The sequence below is a fragment of the Calypte anna genome, chromosome 2 (genome assembly GCF_003957555.1).
Source record: "Calypte anna isolate BGI_N300 chromosome 2, bCalAnn1_v1.p, whole genome shotgun sequence".
In the NCBI taxonomy this organism is placed as follows: domain Eukaryota; kingdom Metazoa; phylum Chordata; class Aves; order Apodiformes; family Trochilidae; genus Calypte; species Calypte anna.
Genome location: NC_044245.1, coordinates 21200400 through 21221837, shown reverse-complemented (window position 1 = coordinate 21221837; position 21438 = coordinate 21200400). Strand labels below are relative to the sequence as shown.

At 37.4% G+C, this 21438-nt stretch overlaps 1 protein-coding gene across 2 annotated transcripts in view; it reads right to left on the bottom strand.

The window, feature by feature from the left end:
• The window catches only part of RSU1 (Ras suppressor protein 1), a 102354-nt gene that overhangs the window by 40180 nt on the left and 40736 nt on the right, over positions 1–21438 (bottom strand). For both annotated transcript variants that reach the window (XM_030445006.1, XM_030445007.1), the window contains exon 8: positions 16110–16242. In XM_030445006.1, the coding sequence (XP_030300866.1) occupies positions 16110–16242 (133 nt within the window). The remainder of the gene's footprint in view (positions 1–16109; positions 16243–21438) is intronic.

The window sequence follows — 21438 nt, the reverse complement described above, 5'->3', positions numbered from 1 at the left end:
TAGCCTAAAGACATTTGAAAACTGTGTTACCAGTGACTTTACTCTTGATCTGGATTTTTTCAGTGAATGAAATACTCATTGTATTGAAGCAAATTCTTTCTTTATTGCACTAAAGTGATGCCAACTTTCCTGACTGTAATACTGCAGTGACATTATTACCCCTCACGTATCCCCAACACAGCTCAACAGTGCCACATCATCCTCACTGTCCCTTTCTGTCTCACATGCCATCACAAGATTTTAAGCTCATTGCCAACAATCAATCATTCCCTTTCCTGCACACACCCCTGACAGCTCCCAAACCACCTCACCAGTCCAGTGGTCCTGAAGCTGCTGTTTAGCACTTAAGAGGATTACTCGGTACAGGGTGGCTCACTTTGGTACCAGTGTCTCTAAGCTCCCATGGCTGCTTCTTTCTGATGATGGTGCCTAAGCTGAAAAGTTATAGCTGATCCAGCCACAGAGATGGTTCTTTGTTACTGTCTAGCTGTACATTAGGAGAACAATTTGATATTAAGTATAATAAATCTCATTCCCATGTTTAGACCCCAACAAATCAAAAAGATATATTTGAACAGAAAAGAGACCCATTAGTTAGTGAACTTCCAGAACTTGCTGAAACATGGACTGTGCTGGCAGACATCTAAGGAGCCTCCAAAGAGATAAACTTGTGGATAACAGGTATGTAAACAGGTGATAAAAGAAATGGTCAGAGAGGTACTCTCCAACACTGATATAACAACACTGGATGCTGAAAGTTAACAAGGGGAAGGGACTGCAAGTAGCAGCCAGGACCATGTGTTCTCCCTGAATGGCATCTCCTACCTCCTCTCAGGGGTGGCTGCTGGGCCTAACACAGAAAATTGCATCTTGCGTCCTTGGGACGCCCATTGTAGAACCTGTGAGCTGAAGCACTCAAACCACAGGTAAGACTAGCCACAAACAAATGAGTCTATGAAGGTTTTGTTCAGATAAAAACCTCAGTTTATTTGTCTGAAAAGGTCAAGAATCATTATTTCATATCTAGCTATGAAAAACTCTCAAGCTACTAAATGAAAACCGAAACACTGCATTTAGAAGTTTCACTGTGAGAGGTTAGGGAAGCAGTTACCTCAACTCCAATTAGTGCCATATCCCGTGATTTTCACACACTAATTCACAAAGGCCCATTTTAATTAAAGGAAAAACACCAGGTCACTTTGTTGGCATCATTAGGTGGAAAAAAAAACCCACAACACCCAACAAACCAACAGTGAAAAAAAAACCCCAGCAGGCACAAGCAGCTGTTTACTGCTCTGTAATGCCATAAATAACAATTATATTAAATTAGACCTCAGGAACAAGGCCCAAAGTTTGAGTTAGCAGTATTCTTTACTGACTCAAAGTTTGAGATTGTAATAGGAATAGCATTAAGCATTTCCCCTCAGTAGAACAAGTTCACAGGAAAGCAAAGGGTATACTAAAATTGATGGCAGCATCTCACTGACTGCTGTTACAGGAAGACTGACCAAGGGTAGTTACTGGCCCAAATTGTCTATTATGTTGATTAAAAAAAGGCTGAAAAACTTTCAGTGTCCCCTGGTAAAACTGATGTCATTTTGTTCTGAGAGGAAAAAGGACTGTCTGCTGTTTGAAGGAGAAAAGAAAGGTTAAGCTTTCCAAGTGGTCCATCTTTCAACCCCAAAACAATTGTGCTGACAGTAAACCTTGAGCCTGCCACTGCCCTGAAACCCATGGGTAGTAGAAGTGTCACTGCTTCCAGAGACTTAGCAAAGAAATTAATACTCCTGGTTCACTAGTAACCTGTAAGCACAAACCTGTCCTGGTCTCTCAGTAGACTCCAGCCACTCTGCCTCTTTTTGTGCTGGATATCCAGAGAAAACCTCCTTTTAATTTATTTTAATTTACTTTACAGTCCATCCGATGATATCTTTAAGAGAAGCAACTTATGGATGTAAGATGGAGAATGGATAAGCACAAAAAAATTAATTAAATGTAAATGTATATTCTAACTTTTTTCAATTTTTATCCCTATGTCATCTAAATAAACATTTTTTGTAAAAAAAAAAAGCAAGTAAACAAAGCAAACAATTATATTTTCAAGATATATATTGCTACTAAACTCTTTATAAGTATTCTTAAATGTAAACTGCAAATACATATTTTTAAGATATGCAATAGAAGTTTTGGAAAATGTTCCATGGATCATTCCAAAATTTAGACAAATTTCCATTACAATGTCATGATAAAATGGCTCAGATAATGTATTAAAGCAAGACATAAGAATAGAGCAGTTCATCTAGGCAGCAACCAGTTATGAATAATTTTAATAAATATGCAAAGACTACATTCTGCCACATAAAACAGCTACTCAGTTGTAAACCTGCAATGCATTTTTAGGCTATAGTGTGTGTATAGCTAGAATTAAATAATTAATTTTTCTCCCCATGAATATAATAATTTGGTTTATACAATATCTGCATTTTGCATCAGTTCCTCCCATGATTCATTTTGATCATCTCAGTATTTTACCTATGAATATTATTTCTACAAATTTATTTTTAACACCATTTTTATTTCGTGCCAACAGAATTTGACGCAGCAATGTCCATTCTTTTCTAAGTCTATGCCTCTTCCCAGAAAAACATAAAATGGAACTGAGTTAATGGATGCATCTCCTGAACAATGCATAACTTCAGTACTAAACTAAATATACACTGGAATGTGGGAGAATATTTATGAATAGATGTGTGTGCAGAGACATATACACCACCAACATATAAACTCACAACTTGTTAAAAGTCCACCTCTCTCATTCTAGCAGAAGCACAGGGAGTGTTTTAGCTTATCTGAATGCAGGCTCCCTGCTTTTCCAATATGTATATTCATTAGTACTCACTCATAAACTCATATGCCAATGTCCAGACATCTAACTCAAAGTGTTCCTTCTGAATTTCAACTCCAGTGTCTGTGAAATTTGTTTGTGGAAAGGAAGATCTTGTGTGAAATATATCATAGTACTATCTAGTATCACTAATCAGTTCTTTACAGGGAAAGAGAAATGACTAACCTTCACCCTTGCTATGAGGGTCTCATTTTCTTTCAAATAAATGTTAATACCTTTTTTAGTAGGAAGTAATGAAAGCAAATCACACTACTTTGTGGATACAGCTAAACCTGACTCCAGTAAACCAAGTTTCAGAGGATTAAAACTAAACAATCAACATAATGAAGTGACAGGTTTATGAATAATGAACTAGATTAGTGGATACATGAGTTGCCAAGCAGAGGGAATATGGAGTTTTAATTACCATTCACAACACCATAAAACACAGAATACCAGGCATTTATGTATCCATGAGTAAATATTACATTAAAAAAATAAAATAAAAAAAAATTTTAAAAATCAAGCAATGAAATACTCATAAATCTACAGAAAAGAAGCAAGCATCAATACTGTCATAATCCAGTGGGAATCCAAACGCACCACCAGTATGTAAAAAGGAAGATACTTATCTTCGCAAGCTGAAGTTGTCAAATATTTGTGAGTGCTCAGGTTACTGCCACTAGCCTAATAAAAAGCATCTGTGGGTTTCAAGTTGGTCCATAAGAACCTTTACCTGCACACTCTCCTCCATAAAAAAACGTGGGACGTGCAGATTATTGCAAATCTCAGACACATATTTGCCACCTCCAAAGCTATGAATCTACGCAGTGAATCACTTGGAAGTGATACACGACTATCAGCCAGATTTTGATCACAGGCAGTGCTGAATTTCAGGGCAATGTTATTGGTAATATGGCATCATCTGAACAGGGCTGTACTTAGGAGGAAAGCAGGGTAAAACAGCTGTTCCAAAAGAAATTAAATCTCATTTCAGCATAAGTCTACAGAATAGTCTCAAAACTGAAGCAAAGGTAAACAAAGTAATTGAAATCTAAACTGTGAAACACCAGGCTGAATTTCCAAGGATTTCATCTGACTTGAGAAATAAACTTTTGATTTACAGAGTAAAAGTACAAATTAAAGCAAATCAACAAAGAAAAAAAATCAATGTTACTTATTTATAAAAATGCAAAATGGCTTGGTAATTTGTAGACAATACTGCATCATTATATGTACTCATATATAACACTGTTTTTGAACCACCTATCCTAGATACATCAAATGTATCACACCAGAGATCACCTCAGATTCATCAGGTCAGGTACAGTAAGCATTGAAATATATTCAAAAGAATTCATCCTCACTAGCTTCTAACCAAAATGCAGAGTACAAGAGACAACCTTATAAAAAAGAAAACATCATCTGTCCCTCAAGTTCTCCATCCTACTGATTAGAGATGCTCTTTACTCTTACAGTCGTTCTCAGTCCTATGGGAGGGGCTATGGAATCTCAGACCTGAAGACCACGACTTGACTCCACTCCAACTGGGCTCTGAGTGCTGGAGAAAGAGTAGACGTTTATGCTTTTGTTCTATCTATGGCACTCACAAAACTTCTAGCCAACTTATGGAAAATGAAGGCCTGGACAGGTAGAATTTATGCTGGTAATGAAGTGAACAGAGTTGCCAGTGAACAGAGCAAACTGTGTGTGCTCTAACACTGCTTTGCTACTGACTGGACAACTTCTTGCCAGCCATTTGAACTGCAGATCTGATGAATATGCATTTTTGTGCACTGAATATGTATTCAGTAGTCTCGTATGATCTTTAGAAGCTCATGGCTCCTAAGCTAAAGTTAGTTTGTCTTGAGATCCTTCAGAAGTCACTAAAGCTATACATGAAATTTGTGACAGGACTGGTATGTTAATTTACACATTGTCAGCTTCCTCTCCAACTTAAAGAAAGACCTGGATCTCAAACTCTGACTTCACAATTCATCCAATGGATGCTTCCAAACCTACTCCAGAAGTGCTCTGAAATATGTATGTATTTCAAGCAACCCTCTGGAGTCACTGTCCAAACCTCAGCCTTTAATCCACAGTGAACAGTAGTTTTAATTTTCCAAAATATACACACAGTTTTTCTAAACCTTGATCTGTGCAAACTCCAGTCTGCCATAAAATCAAGAGATCAATCCTTTCTATTCTAAATGCAAGTGTTACCAAGCAACAGTCATACAAAAGGTACAGAGAGATGGTTAATTATTTTGACATGTTAGTAACAAACATACTAGCTTTACCTTAGAACTTTCATGTCTCATTATAGAATTGTCAAAAAAGAAAAAAAAAATCTACTCTGAAGCAAGATTCACACAGATGAATGGCAGGTAGGCCAGTAGAGAGTTAAAAAAAATGTGCAGCTGGAGTAATACATTAGGTGCAGATACTACAGACAAAGAACTTCCATCCCACCCTACTCCTGAAGCACACACAGTCCACAGCTACTAATGCTAAAAGTGCAGATTCCAAGTTCTGCACTGCATTTTACATAAAGTTGCATTCTTCACCAGAATGGTACTAACACGAAATATCCACCCATACATAAAAAATTAAAAACTCTAGCACAAAAGGAAGAAATTATGTCCTGGTGATGACTATTTCAACAGAAGTGCAAAGAAAACCTCTGTTTTCATTTTTTTTTTTTTCTCAAAATAAAACACTAGCAGTAAATACATGAGTGTCAAAAACATGTAGTCTTGAATCATCTTTTGCATGCCACTTCGTTCACCCTATGAAGATGCTACTTGTTTCTTTGATTTATCTGATAATAAATTTTTGATGACTAGTGAGTGCCCTAAAAATTGCTCTGGTGCTGACTACATTGACTAATGAGCCCAAAGAATTGAAACTGTCGGAAACTGATGTGCAGAAGTAAATTATTGCCAAACATACATTAGATATTCCATAAAATATAGAATAAAAAAGGTTGATTTGGTAATTTTATCTTGAATCCATTTTCCTGATATAATTTATATTCAGGATCACTGTCAATCCTTGCATACCTTTCCTTTTTTTAAAGTCAATATTACAGTAAATCTAAATTTGGTACAGCCAAGAAATGAACAGGAGGCATAATATCAAATACAAAAATCAAAACTAACATTCAGAATTCAGCTTGAAAATTATAACCAGTTGAAAGGTGACTAAAAGCCATCCTCTCAGGGTTGCAGGCTTTGTAAATGAAATTCACTTGTATTTTAGGAGCCAGAACTGGCACACGTATCCATGCCTAAATCCCCTTCTTGTAAAATTTCTCCTTACTGGGGTCCTCGTATGTATCAGGTTCTTGCAGTGGACCTCAACCAACCAATGCATCTGAAGAATCTCCTCTCTTTCCCTGGATAACTACCCAGATGACTTAACATGCAGAAAGTCCCACAAAACTAAACAGTGGAGCAGGCAAGAGGTAGGGACCTGGGTATACGTATGTGTAGGAATCTAATATTCTCAATATCCTGTCAAGGGGAAAATACAGCACTGGGTTTAAGATGTGCTCCATTTACTTCTGTATATATTTACTACCACGTGGCAGCATTTTGCTGCAAGATTTATGATTGTTGGATTGGAATTCTACCTGATTATAAACCTGTAAGTTTTCTATATGGATAATAAAAAGGATTCAGGGCATCTCTGGGAAGCAACGGAGCCAGTTTCTTAAAATAGCTGGCAGAACTATGAGGAGGGCTAATATTATTGTATTTGTTATTTTTGCTTCAGTGAAGCTGGAGCAGTTGAAGTGGTTATTATCCTAACTGATTCTATTTACTGTTTATGCTCCTGCATACCTCACTTGAGACTATTATTTCTTTCCCAATTTCCCAATGATGTGTAATAAAGAAGAAAATCAATATGACATTTTTTCCTAGGATGTTTGATACTAATTGATTTTAATTATATCAGATTTTCAGGGTTAAATTATTAATGAGTAGAGACTAGAAAAAAGCCATTCCAAAGCTGTAGTCAGAAGGACTTGCCTTAACATTACTATGCCCAGATTTAACAGCTGGACATTTGTTTGGCCAAAGGAAAGGCTTGAAATGCAGGACAGGGAAATCCTGTGTCAGTTACAGTAGAAGGTCCTGATTTCCAGGTTATGCTTTTCAAGAAAAAGTTAATTTTAATAACAAGAATTTAAAATGAAATCTGATCATAATATTTTTTAACACTGTGCCTTAGGTAAGGGAATGTAAAAGTACATATAAACTGGATGGCAGTAATAACTGCTAAAATAAAAGCATGGCTTTTAAAAAGCTTATCAGAGCTTATACTACAAGTGGCATCAGCATATTGCACACAATCATTCCCACTTCAGCCTTTCAGTAGGTTAACAGATGGTAAAGATGATCATAAAATTAGGGCCACTTGTCTAACTGGCAGCCTTCACCAGAAGGGTAAAAAAATTGCTAAAAATCACAAAAAGCCATCAAATAATGTGAGACTGAAATAAGAAACTGGAGTTCAATAAAATCCAGCATGTAATAAAACAGATATGACTGCATAGAGAATAGAAATTGCAGATAGTTCTGCTTAATTATAAAAGTAACACTTTTAAATTTATCTCAAACAAAAACAGCAAATGGGTGCCATGGCTCTTCTTGTTTTATTGTAAAGAACCAAGCTGAAGAAAACAAGAAAGCAGATCCACTGAATTTTGTAGACTACAAAGGGTTAAAAGGCTTTACTACTTACTGTTAGCTCCACAATTTGACCAGAAAACTATTGCTAACAACATGTTTTCCACCTTAGCTCTCAGTAAATGTTGTTTCGTCTGCCATTTCTTATTTATTCTTCTCCCTTTTGCAGTCTTAAGGATTTCCTTTAAATTGCTGGATCCTTTTTGCTATCTACTGTAAAGGTTACTGTAAAGTTACCTACTGCAATATAGTGACAAAAAAAAAAAAGATTAGGTGAGGAACTTCAGAGTCAGTCAAGTTTCTTCACCAAATTAATTTTGGACACACTGCCTTTGATTAGCAACAACACTACCTAGAAATATTGAGAAATCCCCTTGGACTGATCAGAACTGAGGAGCTGGATCACTGCATTCCCACAGCAGCTAGAGCAGCAAGCACACTGTTCAAGGCCTTACTACACTACAAGACCTTAAATGTGTGGCAGTTCTGGAGAAGCCTAATGTCAGGCAATAGACCATTGTCTTTGTATACTGGACATCACGTGTTAGAAGCCACCATGGTGCATACAGAAATGTTGCTATAACCCACTTTCTCCCAGAAAGTATCTTGAAACAATCAAAGGGCAGTAAGAGAAAATGAATCTGCTACATTTCCTGGCAGCTTGCATCCTTTTACAAGGTTGAATCTTGCTTTCTTTTCCTAATCTGCCTCAATCTGCAAATAATTTTGAGGTGTGTGCATGTAAACACCATATTTATTTCTCATCTTGCCTTGCCCTATAGTTAGATGCAACTTTGTCTTTCCATATTCAAATCCTGTATCCCATTGTCACTGTTTCTCTACCTTCAGTTTTAACAAGTCCTCAGCTTCTGTACTTTCCTAACTTTTTTATTCCAATTCTGCTTCTAACACAGGACTAGACATTTGCCCAGTGACTTAAGCTCTGGGTTATCATCCTTCACATGGTAAATGGATTACTGATTAATATTCTGAACTTCCTGTGAAAGTTCACATCAAAGGGAATGGTAATATCAGTAGTTAGACCAGTATTTATATGTGCTGTATCTATATCTGTCAGACACATCAGTGATAGCATTGTTTTTTATTACATATCCATCTTAGTAATATATAAACACAAATATACAGAGATACTGTTTTTCTTGTTAATCTTTCAACATGGGTTCCAGTTTTCTCTTCTTTAGGGAAGAGTTACATATTTGTATGTAAATGTTGTCTAAAGATGTCAGGACTCTGAGTCATCTATTGTCTCTGTTGGAAATAATGTACTAATATATTTATCAATTTTTAAAATACAGCCAATAAATACAACATTTGGTTGGAATATGAATCAGTATTTTCCTATAAAATATACAGTACTTGCTCCTGATGCAACAGAACCAAACGTAAATAACGTTTTTATATTTCCCCACATCAGCTTGATAAAAGATTTTTATTGGTTAAATTTTTTTAACTGATACGTGATTGAAATATGTGAATCAGGATTGTTAATATTTGCTTATTTCTTAGCTATGACTGGTCTTGCTCCTTACCATCCTTTGAAGGAAACTTAATTTCCCTTTAGTTCATCTTCACAGGAGAAGAGGCACCTCAGAGAACTTCACCTATGGGAAACTACTGAGGTCTTCTCTCCTCCACTGTCTCTACCCAGTCTTTGAAACAAGATGCAAGAGGTCAGAGCTACCACTAGCACAGATGGTGCATCCACACCAGGGGCTGAATTGTAAAGATGCCAGGATAAAAAGTCACTGAAATATAGAAGTGAGCTCCAGCAATGGACTCTTGCACACATAACACCATCTGATTGCTTGCACAGGGCCCAGGACAACCACATTGTGCAAATGAGAGGGGAAAAGAAGTACTTGCTAGAGATTCACCCCACAAGCACAAGAGCAGTCCCTCTAGAAACAATGAGAATGCTTCATTCCTGTATTTGTACAACTGAGCTCAAGAGAAAACTAATACATAAAGCCATCTATTCCACAAACTAACTAATACTTGAAAGCTTCTATTTCACAAATTACCAAAGAATATTAGTCATAAAAGAAAAATAAAGGATAACAGTATTTATTATGAACTGTTTCTTAACAAGGCAGGACCACACAATCCACATTCTTCAAATTTTCATTTACTTGTGTCCCAAACAAACAGCTGACACATCTAACTGTACTCCTTCTAATCAAATCTACATTAGATGTCTAAAGCAACTGCTCTGCATTCCTCTTTAACAATTTTATTTCCCTCTGATCCCTCTTGTTCTACTCTCACCATTGAAAATTACTCTTGACATCATACTTTGTTCGATTCAGTTCTTACAATATTAGATAATGACTATAATAAAAGTTATTAAATAATATATAGTGACTGCCAAAGAGAAGCAGTCTCTCTCAAATCCAAGCAGAGAAAAGTACATGATGAAGATTTTTGTACCCAAAATGAAATTTTTCTGGAGAATGTATGATTTATGGAACAACTAATTATTAGGTTAATAAAAATTCCAGTCAGTTCAAAATATTGCACAAAACTGATACACTTTTATTAAAACAAGTTATTAAATATATACAGAAATATGAAAAATATTTTGCTTTATATATATTAACAGACAAAAGACCATTGTCTCCCTTAGCTGATAACTGCAATGTGAAGTTAATCTTAATATATGGTAGGGAGTAATCTGCATTTTTCACTCAAAAATCAGGAGACATGAATATAGAAGCACAAAGTTCTGCCTGCATCACAGACACGCGGTTCTCTGCCACAAGCAATAACGTCATATACTCCCCCTCATGTTACTCAGTACTCACTTGGAAATAAACAAGATTTTGGCCTTTGTTTCTTCCATCAGAAGACTATTTCCATCAGAAGGTTATTACCTTGCTCCCTTAGAGACCTCCTTTCAGAGCTACACCTGACCAGGTTATTTATATTTGTTCTTATGCACACCTTTTTTTAAAAATGCCTTCAATGAAGTCTCTTCCTCTCTCTCTCTCCCTCCAATGACACCACTGATCTCTTTGCTAAATAAACCAAATATCTTTTAGATCTCTTCTTAGTTCTTCATTGCTTTTATTATCCTTCTTCACTTTGCCTGTTCCTGCCTGAATTCATCTTTCATGAACTTGATGACCAGAACTGTGTAATAGTTCCTTTTCTGTACTGGAAAATTTCCACTCTCTTAACCCAGCTCTGGAAACTGTGCTTCAATTTCTCTTCCCCTCACTCCATAGTATCATATAAAACACTTGTAACCTGTAATCCACCCAAGCCTTCCTCTACATTTGCTCATTTTTCCTGCATGGTATACCGACTTTCTTCCCTGCTGCTAGCTTTGTGTCAACAGAAAACCACACAATCCTGATTTTTGTGTGAACAGAAAAAAATTCTTACAGGTCCAACACTGTGCCACACTAGTAACACCATTTCAAGACAACCTCTCCTTCTACAACTACACTCTCCTAATGCTTCCAACTCAATTGTTAGCAATTGCCATTTCCCCAGCATGCTTCCCAACCACCAACATATGACCTTTCTTTTTTTTTATTATTTTCCACTTGTTGATAGGTGGCTTTACCGATCATCATCATTAACTTTACATCTTGTACAGTACCAATCATGCAGCTGAAATTAAATTGGCTTAACAACTGTGGAATGAGAACAGGAGTTATTTCAGCATACTATCTGTATTCTACTGCATTACTCCAAGTATCTTCCCAGCCTCCTATAGCTGTTTCAAATAAATACTGAAATATTCTTCTTTATTACCACCTAGAAGAATAATCTCTTACTTCCTGACCAGTGTCTGCTGCCCTGGAAGCAGCTGCTACGTAACACTGGGGGTCCAGTGCAACAAATCATTCACAAGAAGAAAGCTGAGGAGATTGTCTCTAAACAGAAGACTGAATCAAGAGTGGACTTTTTCCAGACTGTCACTGCTGATAAAATGTTTTCCATTACAATGCTTAGCACAAAGCAGTCTGCCCAGGGAAACCTATGTTCCAATGCTTTCAACTGATACACACTCAGCATAGCATTTATCAAACTGTTTCCTCTGCTAAGAGTTCATGTGTCAGTCTTCAAAATGGTTTGCTCTCCTACCCCTTTCCTGATGGAAATGCCAAAAGTGCGGCTTGCTTTCTTTCACAAAACACTATGTAGACTCTTGACTCCAAACTGATTGCTTCATGGGGAAAATCTGCTTTCTAAAAACTCAAATTGTGACCATTTTATACCAATTCTGCCTCACTGGAATAAGGAGTTCAAACAGGGAGATCACACTCAGTAAAGTGGTAAAAGGTATTTGCTGGGTTCAACAGCATCTTAAAATGATAAAAGTCTGGATGTTACTCTATGCACTCAAAACCTGGCAAAACTTCGTTTTAGCTGAGATTACATTATCAGGTGATGATGACTGTAATAGACTCCGCTGTGACAAAAGCAAAACCCCAGTGCTTTCTGTTACAAGAACAAACATGCACAGAGCAGGCTGCACATGAAGACTAATCAAGAGCACATGACTAATGCCAGAAATATACCTAAAGAGAAGCTTTCTGTATTAACTTTGCTGCAAATGCCAGGAACCAAATTCACCCACTGGTACTAATTGCACACCTCAGCTTTACCTCATCTCAATCAAATCACCAATATCCTACACTGCTTCTAACAAGCATCACAGGAATTCCATTCTTCATAGGAGCTTAATTCTCTGTTTTCTTTCAAACATTCATGTCTGCCTACAATTGTCTAAGTACATTATAACCACTACATCACACAATCCATCATCTTTTTGTCAGTACCCTATACAAAGAAGATCCTCTGAGAATATGCTTACAATCTAAAGGTCACTCTGAAAGTTGACTAAAGGCATGAATAAAATATAAAACATTTAGTTAAGCCCTTTGAGGAGATGAGGTTGCCATTACCCTTTACTGCTTGAGTAAGTTCTTCAACAGTATCGTGACACTACATGGGGAATTTAATGGCAACTTCAGAGTATATATAGAATCAAAGCCTAAATTCAGCTTACTAAACTTTCAGAAAGTTAGTTATTGCAGTCAGATTAAGAATCATTATACTCTTGGCAAACTGACCTATTTCTAAATGATGCTGTCACAGGATGATATGTGCAGTGGGCGTATTTTAGCCAACAAAAGCCAGCAAAGTGCCAAGAGCTGCTGAATTTCCTGTTAAGAATTAAGAGCCCCTCCACACACATTTTCTGCCACAATATACTGCCCATCTTTTTGTCAACACAAGTCTTCCTTGAAAAATGAGGGTTGAAAAAAATTACCTGGCATCATTTCTTCCGAAAGGTAAGGAAATTAGAGGAAATGAAAGAAGCTACAAAGTAAGAAGAGCTGATCTGAGGGTCCTACTGGCTACTACACTTCTGAAATGAAGCGCAATTCCAGTTTTATATTTGGTGCTTAAGTACCATGTAAAACAGGAGCATGAAAATGTAAAGTATGCAAGACAAATGACATTTTATCTTTAGTCATAATCATCCCTCATGGGTGTCATCCCTACTTACCTATTAATCACTAGAGCACAAATATCCTCAGACAAGGCTAAAAATGGTGTACAATTTTTCACTAAATATGCTTGAAAGAGACAGTACATTTAATAAAAGGAGGAAGAGCTTTGTGATCTATTTGGAAGTAGCTTCAAGAGTGCAACCTCACAGAACCTGAATGGAAATCTCCAATTGTAGCTATGGCTCCTGGCAGCCATCAGTACAAACCTTAACGTTTAGTAACATGATTGCAAGTGAGTGCATTGCCAAGGCTTACTGAGTTACCACCTTCTGGCTAAGATAACAGCAACTGAGTAAGTATGATCTAGTAATTGCAAACACAAAATAAAATGTCTTAGCATAAGACACTTAGTGAAACCTAATTTGCTAAGCCCCTGAAACTTGGCACTTTTGATTTTATGAGCATACCCTCCCTGTTTTAGTTATTACAGACTTGTAGACAAAGCAAAATCACTACCTCCAGTCAGCCAGCACAAGCAATGAGCACAGAGAAACTCAAAATCCATCTACCATATAGATATACAGCTTCCTGGTTTATGGAAGTGACCATCTTCCAGAACCTGAAGGTAAATATAGTGATGTGATTTGTCAGCTGCTAGTACATGTGAGCTGTCCTTTCTTCTCAGTGTAGCAAGTGAGGTTACCTAAACAGCATTATGTCCATTCATCCCTTTAACTGTAACTCTTCATATCAGAGTGAAAATTCAGCTGTCTGGGTCTATCAAATGCTGTAAGTTAATTTTTAAATTTTTCTTTTAATAGAATTATCCAAAAAAAAAAAGCTTGATTTTGCTTAGATACCTACACAGAAAATTATTACGTTCACAACTCATCCTTATGATTTGCCTAATGAGAAAACACACACACTGAAAGAAAAAGGCAGTTGGAACAGTATAGCTGTTAGCAAGAAAAGAACAAAATCTCATCACAAAAAGGACTTTTCATTTTTTCTCTGTTCACAGCTTATTTGCTTTTGTACGCAATAATGATACCAGACCACTGCTTATGAGTTTTAACACCTAAGATCAAATGCAAACAGGAAAATGTCTGCAGCAGGTGGCACCCAAGTAATTCTCATCACATATTTAAAGGAAACTGGAAATCAAAAGGACAGTATTTTCGAGCTGTAAAACCCACCAATTCCCTACAGAACATGAAAAAAGTACAATAAAGAATCAACAGCAGTTGCCAGGAGGGTCCAATAAAATTATACCTATTTTTAATTCATGGTTTAAATATGAAATGGTTACATGCCAAAAATAAAAAATGATGTCTAATTATTAATACCTTCATGCATTTGGTAGTCATCGCTAATATTTGAAAATAATGACATTTTAAATGAATAAGCTTCTTAAATTAGAGGCCATGCATGAGCCATGGAAAGACTTCTTTACTCCCCCCACACACTAATGACTAGAATCTGATTTTGCTTACACTGGTAGCTGTACAGGTTTCACATATTTACTGTCCACAAAATAAAAATCAACCCATTACCCACCGAGACACTGTTACACCTGAGCAAAGAACAAGACAGCAAACATAATACAGATAGTTTCAACCAGCTGAGACAACTGATGAAGTGCAGTGTCAATCTTCATTGCACAAGAAAAGTTGCCAGAAGAGTTTAATATAACCACAGATATAAAAGTATTATTTATTTTTTCAAAATTATATATGCACAACAGCCCCACCACCCCATCAAACTGAATAGGGGTCAAATTCTCAAAACTATTTCAGTTCTTGAAACTTTGCTGTGCTTATGATGCTCAGTGGACCCTGTAAAAAGTGCATGAGTCCCTAGTCTACATTGCAGATGAAACAAAAGAAGAAACATAGGTGTAGCTACACAATGGACTGTAGGGAAAGGATGGTCTAAGGAGACAGACAGCTGTTTCTCTACACCATGTCTGTAGTACAGAGTACTACTAAGAGAAGAGTGTTGCAGCCTACTTAAATCTATGAATAAATCTTGAGAACATATATTACAGAATAAATATCAGGACACTTCTGAGACACAGTTTTTGTAACCACTCTCCCATCTGTTACCCTTTTCATTTAAATTCTGTAAATCAAGAACAGCCTGCTAAAACCATTGCTGGATCATTTAGTTTCAAATAGAAATGTACATCTCAGCTACTTAACTGGAATCACAAAACCATCACTCGTGAATACTCTCCTCTGTAACTAAGTTCAGACAGTTATCAAATTGTCAGAAGGGCTTCTAACTTATGTTTGTAAATAAAGAGGAAATGCAAAAATTAACTTTTCATCCTAGAATACTACCTACTGCTTCAAGGAAGGAAGCATCAAGATTGTTGTCAGACACAGAAAAATAACTTCCCATCTAAAGTTTCATTGTGGATTAGTAAACATGGAATTTTTTACTGAAAAGAAATATTTCCATTCTGTGAATGAATGACGATATTATGTCCTAAACACGTGTAGCATTTGTACATAGAATATTGAATTAAAGGGGAAAAGTCTCAACATGACAATAGTTTTTTTCCAGTTACATTGTTGAAGAAAGCACCAGAGTACCTGCATTTAAATTGTAAAAGTTGTAGACCTCTGTAGACCAGTCCAGATCAAACCAGCTTTGAATTCTGGACATCTTTTTAAAAACATAACAACAACAAAAAAATTAATTCAATCTACAAAATCTCACTGTACATAAAATTAGTAACTCTCAAGGGTTTGTAATCCTTGCTCTTTTACATCTCTCATGCTACTTCATATCTCTTAAAAATTAAGAACAAATGCAGGACAATCTCAAATAGTCTTTATGCTTTCCTAACATGTCTAAATCACATTTATTTCCCTTCTTGTCAGCAAGGTTTCTCAGTTTAAACGAACAGGCTTACACATTTGCCCTGAATACCAACCTACTGCATGGATTATCAAGTAAGAGCGTAGTTAATAACATTTTGCTAAGCACATTGTAGCAAAAAGCCAAACCAACATAGCTACAGCATAAGTGACTTACTATTTATATGTTTCTGAACGAATGTATTCAAAAACATGAGATACTCCCAGCTGGAACTGGTCAGCAATAGGGGTAACCCAGGGATTGTTCTCTGCTTTGAAGACTTGCTTTTGACCAGTCAAATCCAAGTTACCTGGAAGAGATTAAACAAAACAGCATATGAAAAAAAAAATGAAATATGAAAAATTTGAAAGAAATAACTTGCTGTGAAGATAAAAGTTTTCATTCATTTCAGAATGTACAACCAGAATGAAAGCAAATACTTCTGTTTTAGTGTAGAGGAACAGAATGACATAGCTCCCACTGATGACCAGTACAGTTCCACTCTATTCATTTCAGTGATGCTACATTTGCACAGCAGGACTGAACTTAACACATCTCATCAAAGGAGTTTTAAGATGGAAGTTGCAGTGCATAGGTGTTGGGCCCTCTCCAACATGGCTTGCAGGAATGAAAGGAGAATGACACAGTGGTAGGAGTTTGCTCTTCTGAAGCTTAGTATTGCAAAGCATTTCTTGACCACTGCTCAAAGCATAATGTCAACAAGAGATGCTCAATAAAGCTTTCAGCCTTCCCACTGGTGAACATGCAGTTTGTACCAAGATCCTATCACTGATCTGTGGTTACATTAGAGAAAAACAAAGAACAAGCATCACTCTTGCAACATGCCAATTTTACTTATTCTGTTGACAGAAAGACTTAAGAGACCTATTAGGTGTAAGCTTGGGGGCTGGTTGGTTTGTTTGTTTTCTAAGTGTTTACCACTCAAAATGAGAACAGTAAATGCTCTGCTGAAACTCCTCATAACTATGGATACAACAGAATTAATTCCAGGACAGTTTAGCCATTGATGTATTTTCTTGTGATCTTTAAATTAAGAAATATGTGCTACATTTTACTTTTTTTTTTTTTGGTGAATTTTACAATTTAGAGAGGCCTTCCCTGCCCCATGAAACCTACAGTAGCAAACAAACAAAAGGAAATCTTTAACTATGGAAAACACAATTACAAGGTTTTGAAGACCGACTGAGCCAAGCTGTCAGAGAAATCTAAAATGAACCTTTTCTATCTTTTCAAAATCAAAGGCACTTGTGTAAGCTGTATGAATACACAGGCATGTTCTGGGAGCTGCTGCAAGCCGTGTGCTTGCTCACCATTTTGGTTCTACGTTCTACCTGACAGCTAGTCCTTGACATGCTTCTCTCCATAAAAAGGGTTAACACAATTACAGTAAAGACAGACCACTATACCCCATGAAAAGATGTCATGCATCTCATATCTGAGTACCACCAAGTCACCAATACCTCGGCAGGCTCATCTGTCAGCTGTCTGAGGCCTGTTCTTTTGAAATCACAACGGGCAGGCAGCGCTTCACCCCTGTCAGTCAGGCGGCAATTGCCCTCGCTGCTCACGCTCCAGCACGCCTCGTTAGGAGCCTCGCACCCACCCCCCCGCATTAAAGGACTCGACAGCCCCTTCCTAACAAGGATCAGGAAGCAGAATTAAGTACTGTGACAAAGGGGACCTAATAAGCTAGAAACTCGTGTGTCTATGCTGGCTCAAGGCGCAGGCTCATGCTGCTTGGTTTTCGGGCGCAGGCTACCGGGGAAGAAGCCCGCACTGTGATAAGCCGTCACCCGCTGCCCCACACTGCTGGGAAGATCATGCATCACTCACAGGCTTGCTTTGCAATTGCTAATTGGATTTTTTTCCGCTTATTACCTGCAAAAAACCCCACACGTTGTTCTCCAGAACTACTAAAACTGTAAGCACTCACTTGTAATTACATCTCTGTTAAGTACTGCATCAAAGTAAAATGATAGATCCATGTAAAATTAACAAAAATAGTTAAATTCATGGAGACAAACTCAGCCCCAACATTTGTCAAAATCAGTATCGCTTATGTGAATAAGTCACACATTCACAAAATCTGAGAGCCTCAGCTGACACAGCTGGCCTGGCAGCCTGTCCTGCTGGCCACCTACAGCTGGAGCAAGAGGTCAGCTGCCACCTCACAGCCCAGGGTTTTAATTGGAGTTTTATCAACTATTGTAGTACAAAAAGGAGCAACTTATCTGTCCTTACGGCAAGCATGGGGAAGAGAGCGTGTGCCCGTCCACACAGGAGTGAAGGAGGGCTGCCTTACAGAGAGCAGGAAAGACAGGGCACCCAACACTTTAAGCTCCTCCACATTTGATACTGGCACTTCCAGTTGGAAACAAATGACAAAGGGGAAGAAAATTAAGCAGGATAAGAAGTCACTGGAAGCCTGCCCCTCCTTATCAGGACTAGAGAGGAAATGGAGTCTCACACTCCTGCAAGAAGACAAGCCACTTGAGATTAAATGATGTATAATTAAAATTGAGATAGGATGGAAATGTGTCACTCCATCAGCGTACATTGCTTGGGGCCATATCCTGGTGTCCTTTCTGTGCTTACAGCTAAGTCATGCATGAATGAAGGACACATGTAATTCTCCTTTGGCTGCAGGATATCAAGAAGTCCCAAGCACGAGGCCAGTGTCTCAGTAACATCTCAGGAACAATATGTCCGGGAGTAACCAAACACTCCAGAGGTCTGGATGAACCCCTCTGCTCCAGTGCACCAAGATAAACCCAGCAGTGTGGAAGAGATGATCAAATCCAGTTGAAGCAATGGCTACATTACTAGGCTCACCACAGAAGTGCTATGCAACTGGACACCTTACAGATGTGTCCCTGTCCTCCCTCACTACCAACAGTCTCCTTTTTATATGATTTTTACAGAAACACTGCACTAAGAAATGTTGTTATTCCATCCCTGCAGCACTAGAGCCATGGGCCAGGGAAAAAGCCATGGCAGATATGCCTTCATGCATATTGTCTAGCAGCAGCATCAGCAGAGAACACTAGCCCCAGGTCTTTAGAAAATTTACATACTGTTCTGATACACAGATCATATAAAATCCCTTATATATTTTTAGCAAGCAATATACAAAATTGTGTCTAGTAGAAATCTAGTACAGAAGATACAATGAAAAATATTTGGGTACACAATAACATTGGTCATTGCTGGTCTGCTCTTTCTATGCACATCAGCCTATTAAAAATATTTATCATCTTTAAAATTTGGCATTACTAGTAGACTAAGATTGTATTTCTTCACAATGGACTTAAGGTTCGTGCTCTTCTGCCATAATGAAAGAGTACTCCAACTCCACTGAAATGCATCTTCTGGTAAGAGGAGAAGGCTAACTTCAGGACTAGCTAGCACAGGCCCTTTACTAGACCTTTCCTTTTCAAATTCCTTTTGAGACCTTCTAAAATTATTCTTATAAACAAATAATGAGAATTGTATATTCCAGAACCCAAGTCTTACATGCTTGAAGAACCATCTAATTCCTAAGCTTTTAAGCTTTCTATCTTGAATAGTCCTAGATTTCCAAGTAGGATGAATGCAAAGTGGATGTCTGCTGCTACCAATGAGCAGAAACTAAAAAGGGAAAAAAACCTGGAGAAGAGCAGAGATCAAAGGTCCAACAGCTGACTGCTGTGGAGGACCTGCACAGAATGACCAAAAGCCTTCTGACTGGAGCCAGCTGTGTAGCCTTAGAATTCCTGCTTTCAGCATTACCTTTTCTCTGTCTCAGCACTTACTGCACCTGAAGATGACTGTGAACCATTAAGCTTGATTGGATCAGTGTGACAACTTCTATGCTTAACTCACCTTAAAAACAAATAGTAAACAGATCTACAACTAAACAAACCATTGAGAATTCAAGAACAAAAATCAAAGTATGTATATTTTAATGCATTCTAACTTATGCCCTCTCATTGACTAAAACCACCATTTTATCACTGCTTGAATTCAAAGCTCCCACAGCCACGGGAGGAGAGAAGGGACATCTCATGACAGTGGGCAACACCCCATCCTGGGTGATGTAAAACAGAAAAGGCAGTTACAGTTTCCCTGTAATTCCCTCAATAAAGCTATCCTGCATTTGATTTAAAACATCATAGCTACTGGTTCTTATAATTTTCCTTTGGTGCTGTTGAAATAAAGTCATTTGTGTGAATATTCATATTTTGCTCAGCTGCTTGCAAAGGTCAGAGAAGTGCTCATAATATCAAACAAAATGCTGCCTCCCACAGTAGTGTTTCCAAAAATTGTGTCAGAAGCAGTGATTACTCTACCTATCACTTTGGGCAAGGGTGTCTCCAGCCTTCTCAGGCACCTCCTGTCCATTAGATCTAGCCTGCAAGCACCTCTTCTATGCAACTATAAGCCTCTCATCCTCTTGAAGTATGATATACAGACTGTACAGCGCTTACCCCATGTGTATACTTATAGTAAAGTCTAACTAGTGTACATAGGCATTACTTCAATATAAACAAAAGAAAACACAATAAACACAAACCTGACTTGCCCTTTCCTCTCAAATGCTCCTTGGCAACACTTTAAATACTTTCAAAAATTAAAAGGTGAAATAAAGTAATTAACTCTGACATCTGAAAAGTGAACACTAGCAGCCAGTATAAGAAACATGATCCTAGCTATAAAATGCCAGATCAACACTTCTTTGTAATGGTTAAAATTAATCCCTAGCAGAGCTTCATTAAAATCAATGGAAACAACTTTTAGCCTGTATACTGCTGGGTTTCACATCCAAGTCCTGTTGATACTCAAATTCACCTTCCAGCTTACACTTCACTTCACTGACCTCAAGGTGAGTCCTCAGGCTGTAACACATCCCTTCTAGGGATTCCTCTAGAGACTACAATTTAAATGTTCTTTCCCTTCACAACACAAAGGTCTTACCTCTCTCACTGTCATACATAAGGACAGGAGGAATGAAATTAGTTTTATTTCTTTATTTAGATATCAATACCCTTGAATCCTGTTTTATTAAATGCTAAGTAAGGGATCAATCCACTACACTAAATTTAAACTTAGGTTATATGTAAAAATATGTCTGTCCTGGCTTGTTTTAGATTTGCTTTACACTACAGGGCTTATATTTTTTATTACTTTTGTGGCATGCACTTTGTCTCCATAGAGAGACAGATTGATTTAAGCATGGGGGTGGAAGAAATATCATGGCTATTATAGCATGAAAGTGATACTAAAGCAATTAACTGTGAATTATGTCTTCTAGTCTGTGTAAAAAAATGAAAATGGCATATACTGTGTTCTATGCCAGTGTCATCAAAAGCAAATTACTTTTATACAAATCCTAAGCACACATAAACTGTGCACCTGTAACTCATATTCCTAAAAGTAAAACCATCTCTGCTTTGAAGACCTCTGTCACTTTTGAAGGAACAATAACAGTAGTTGATTTAAACGGTAG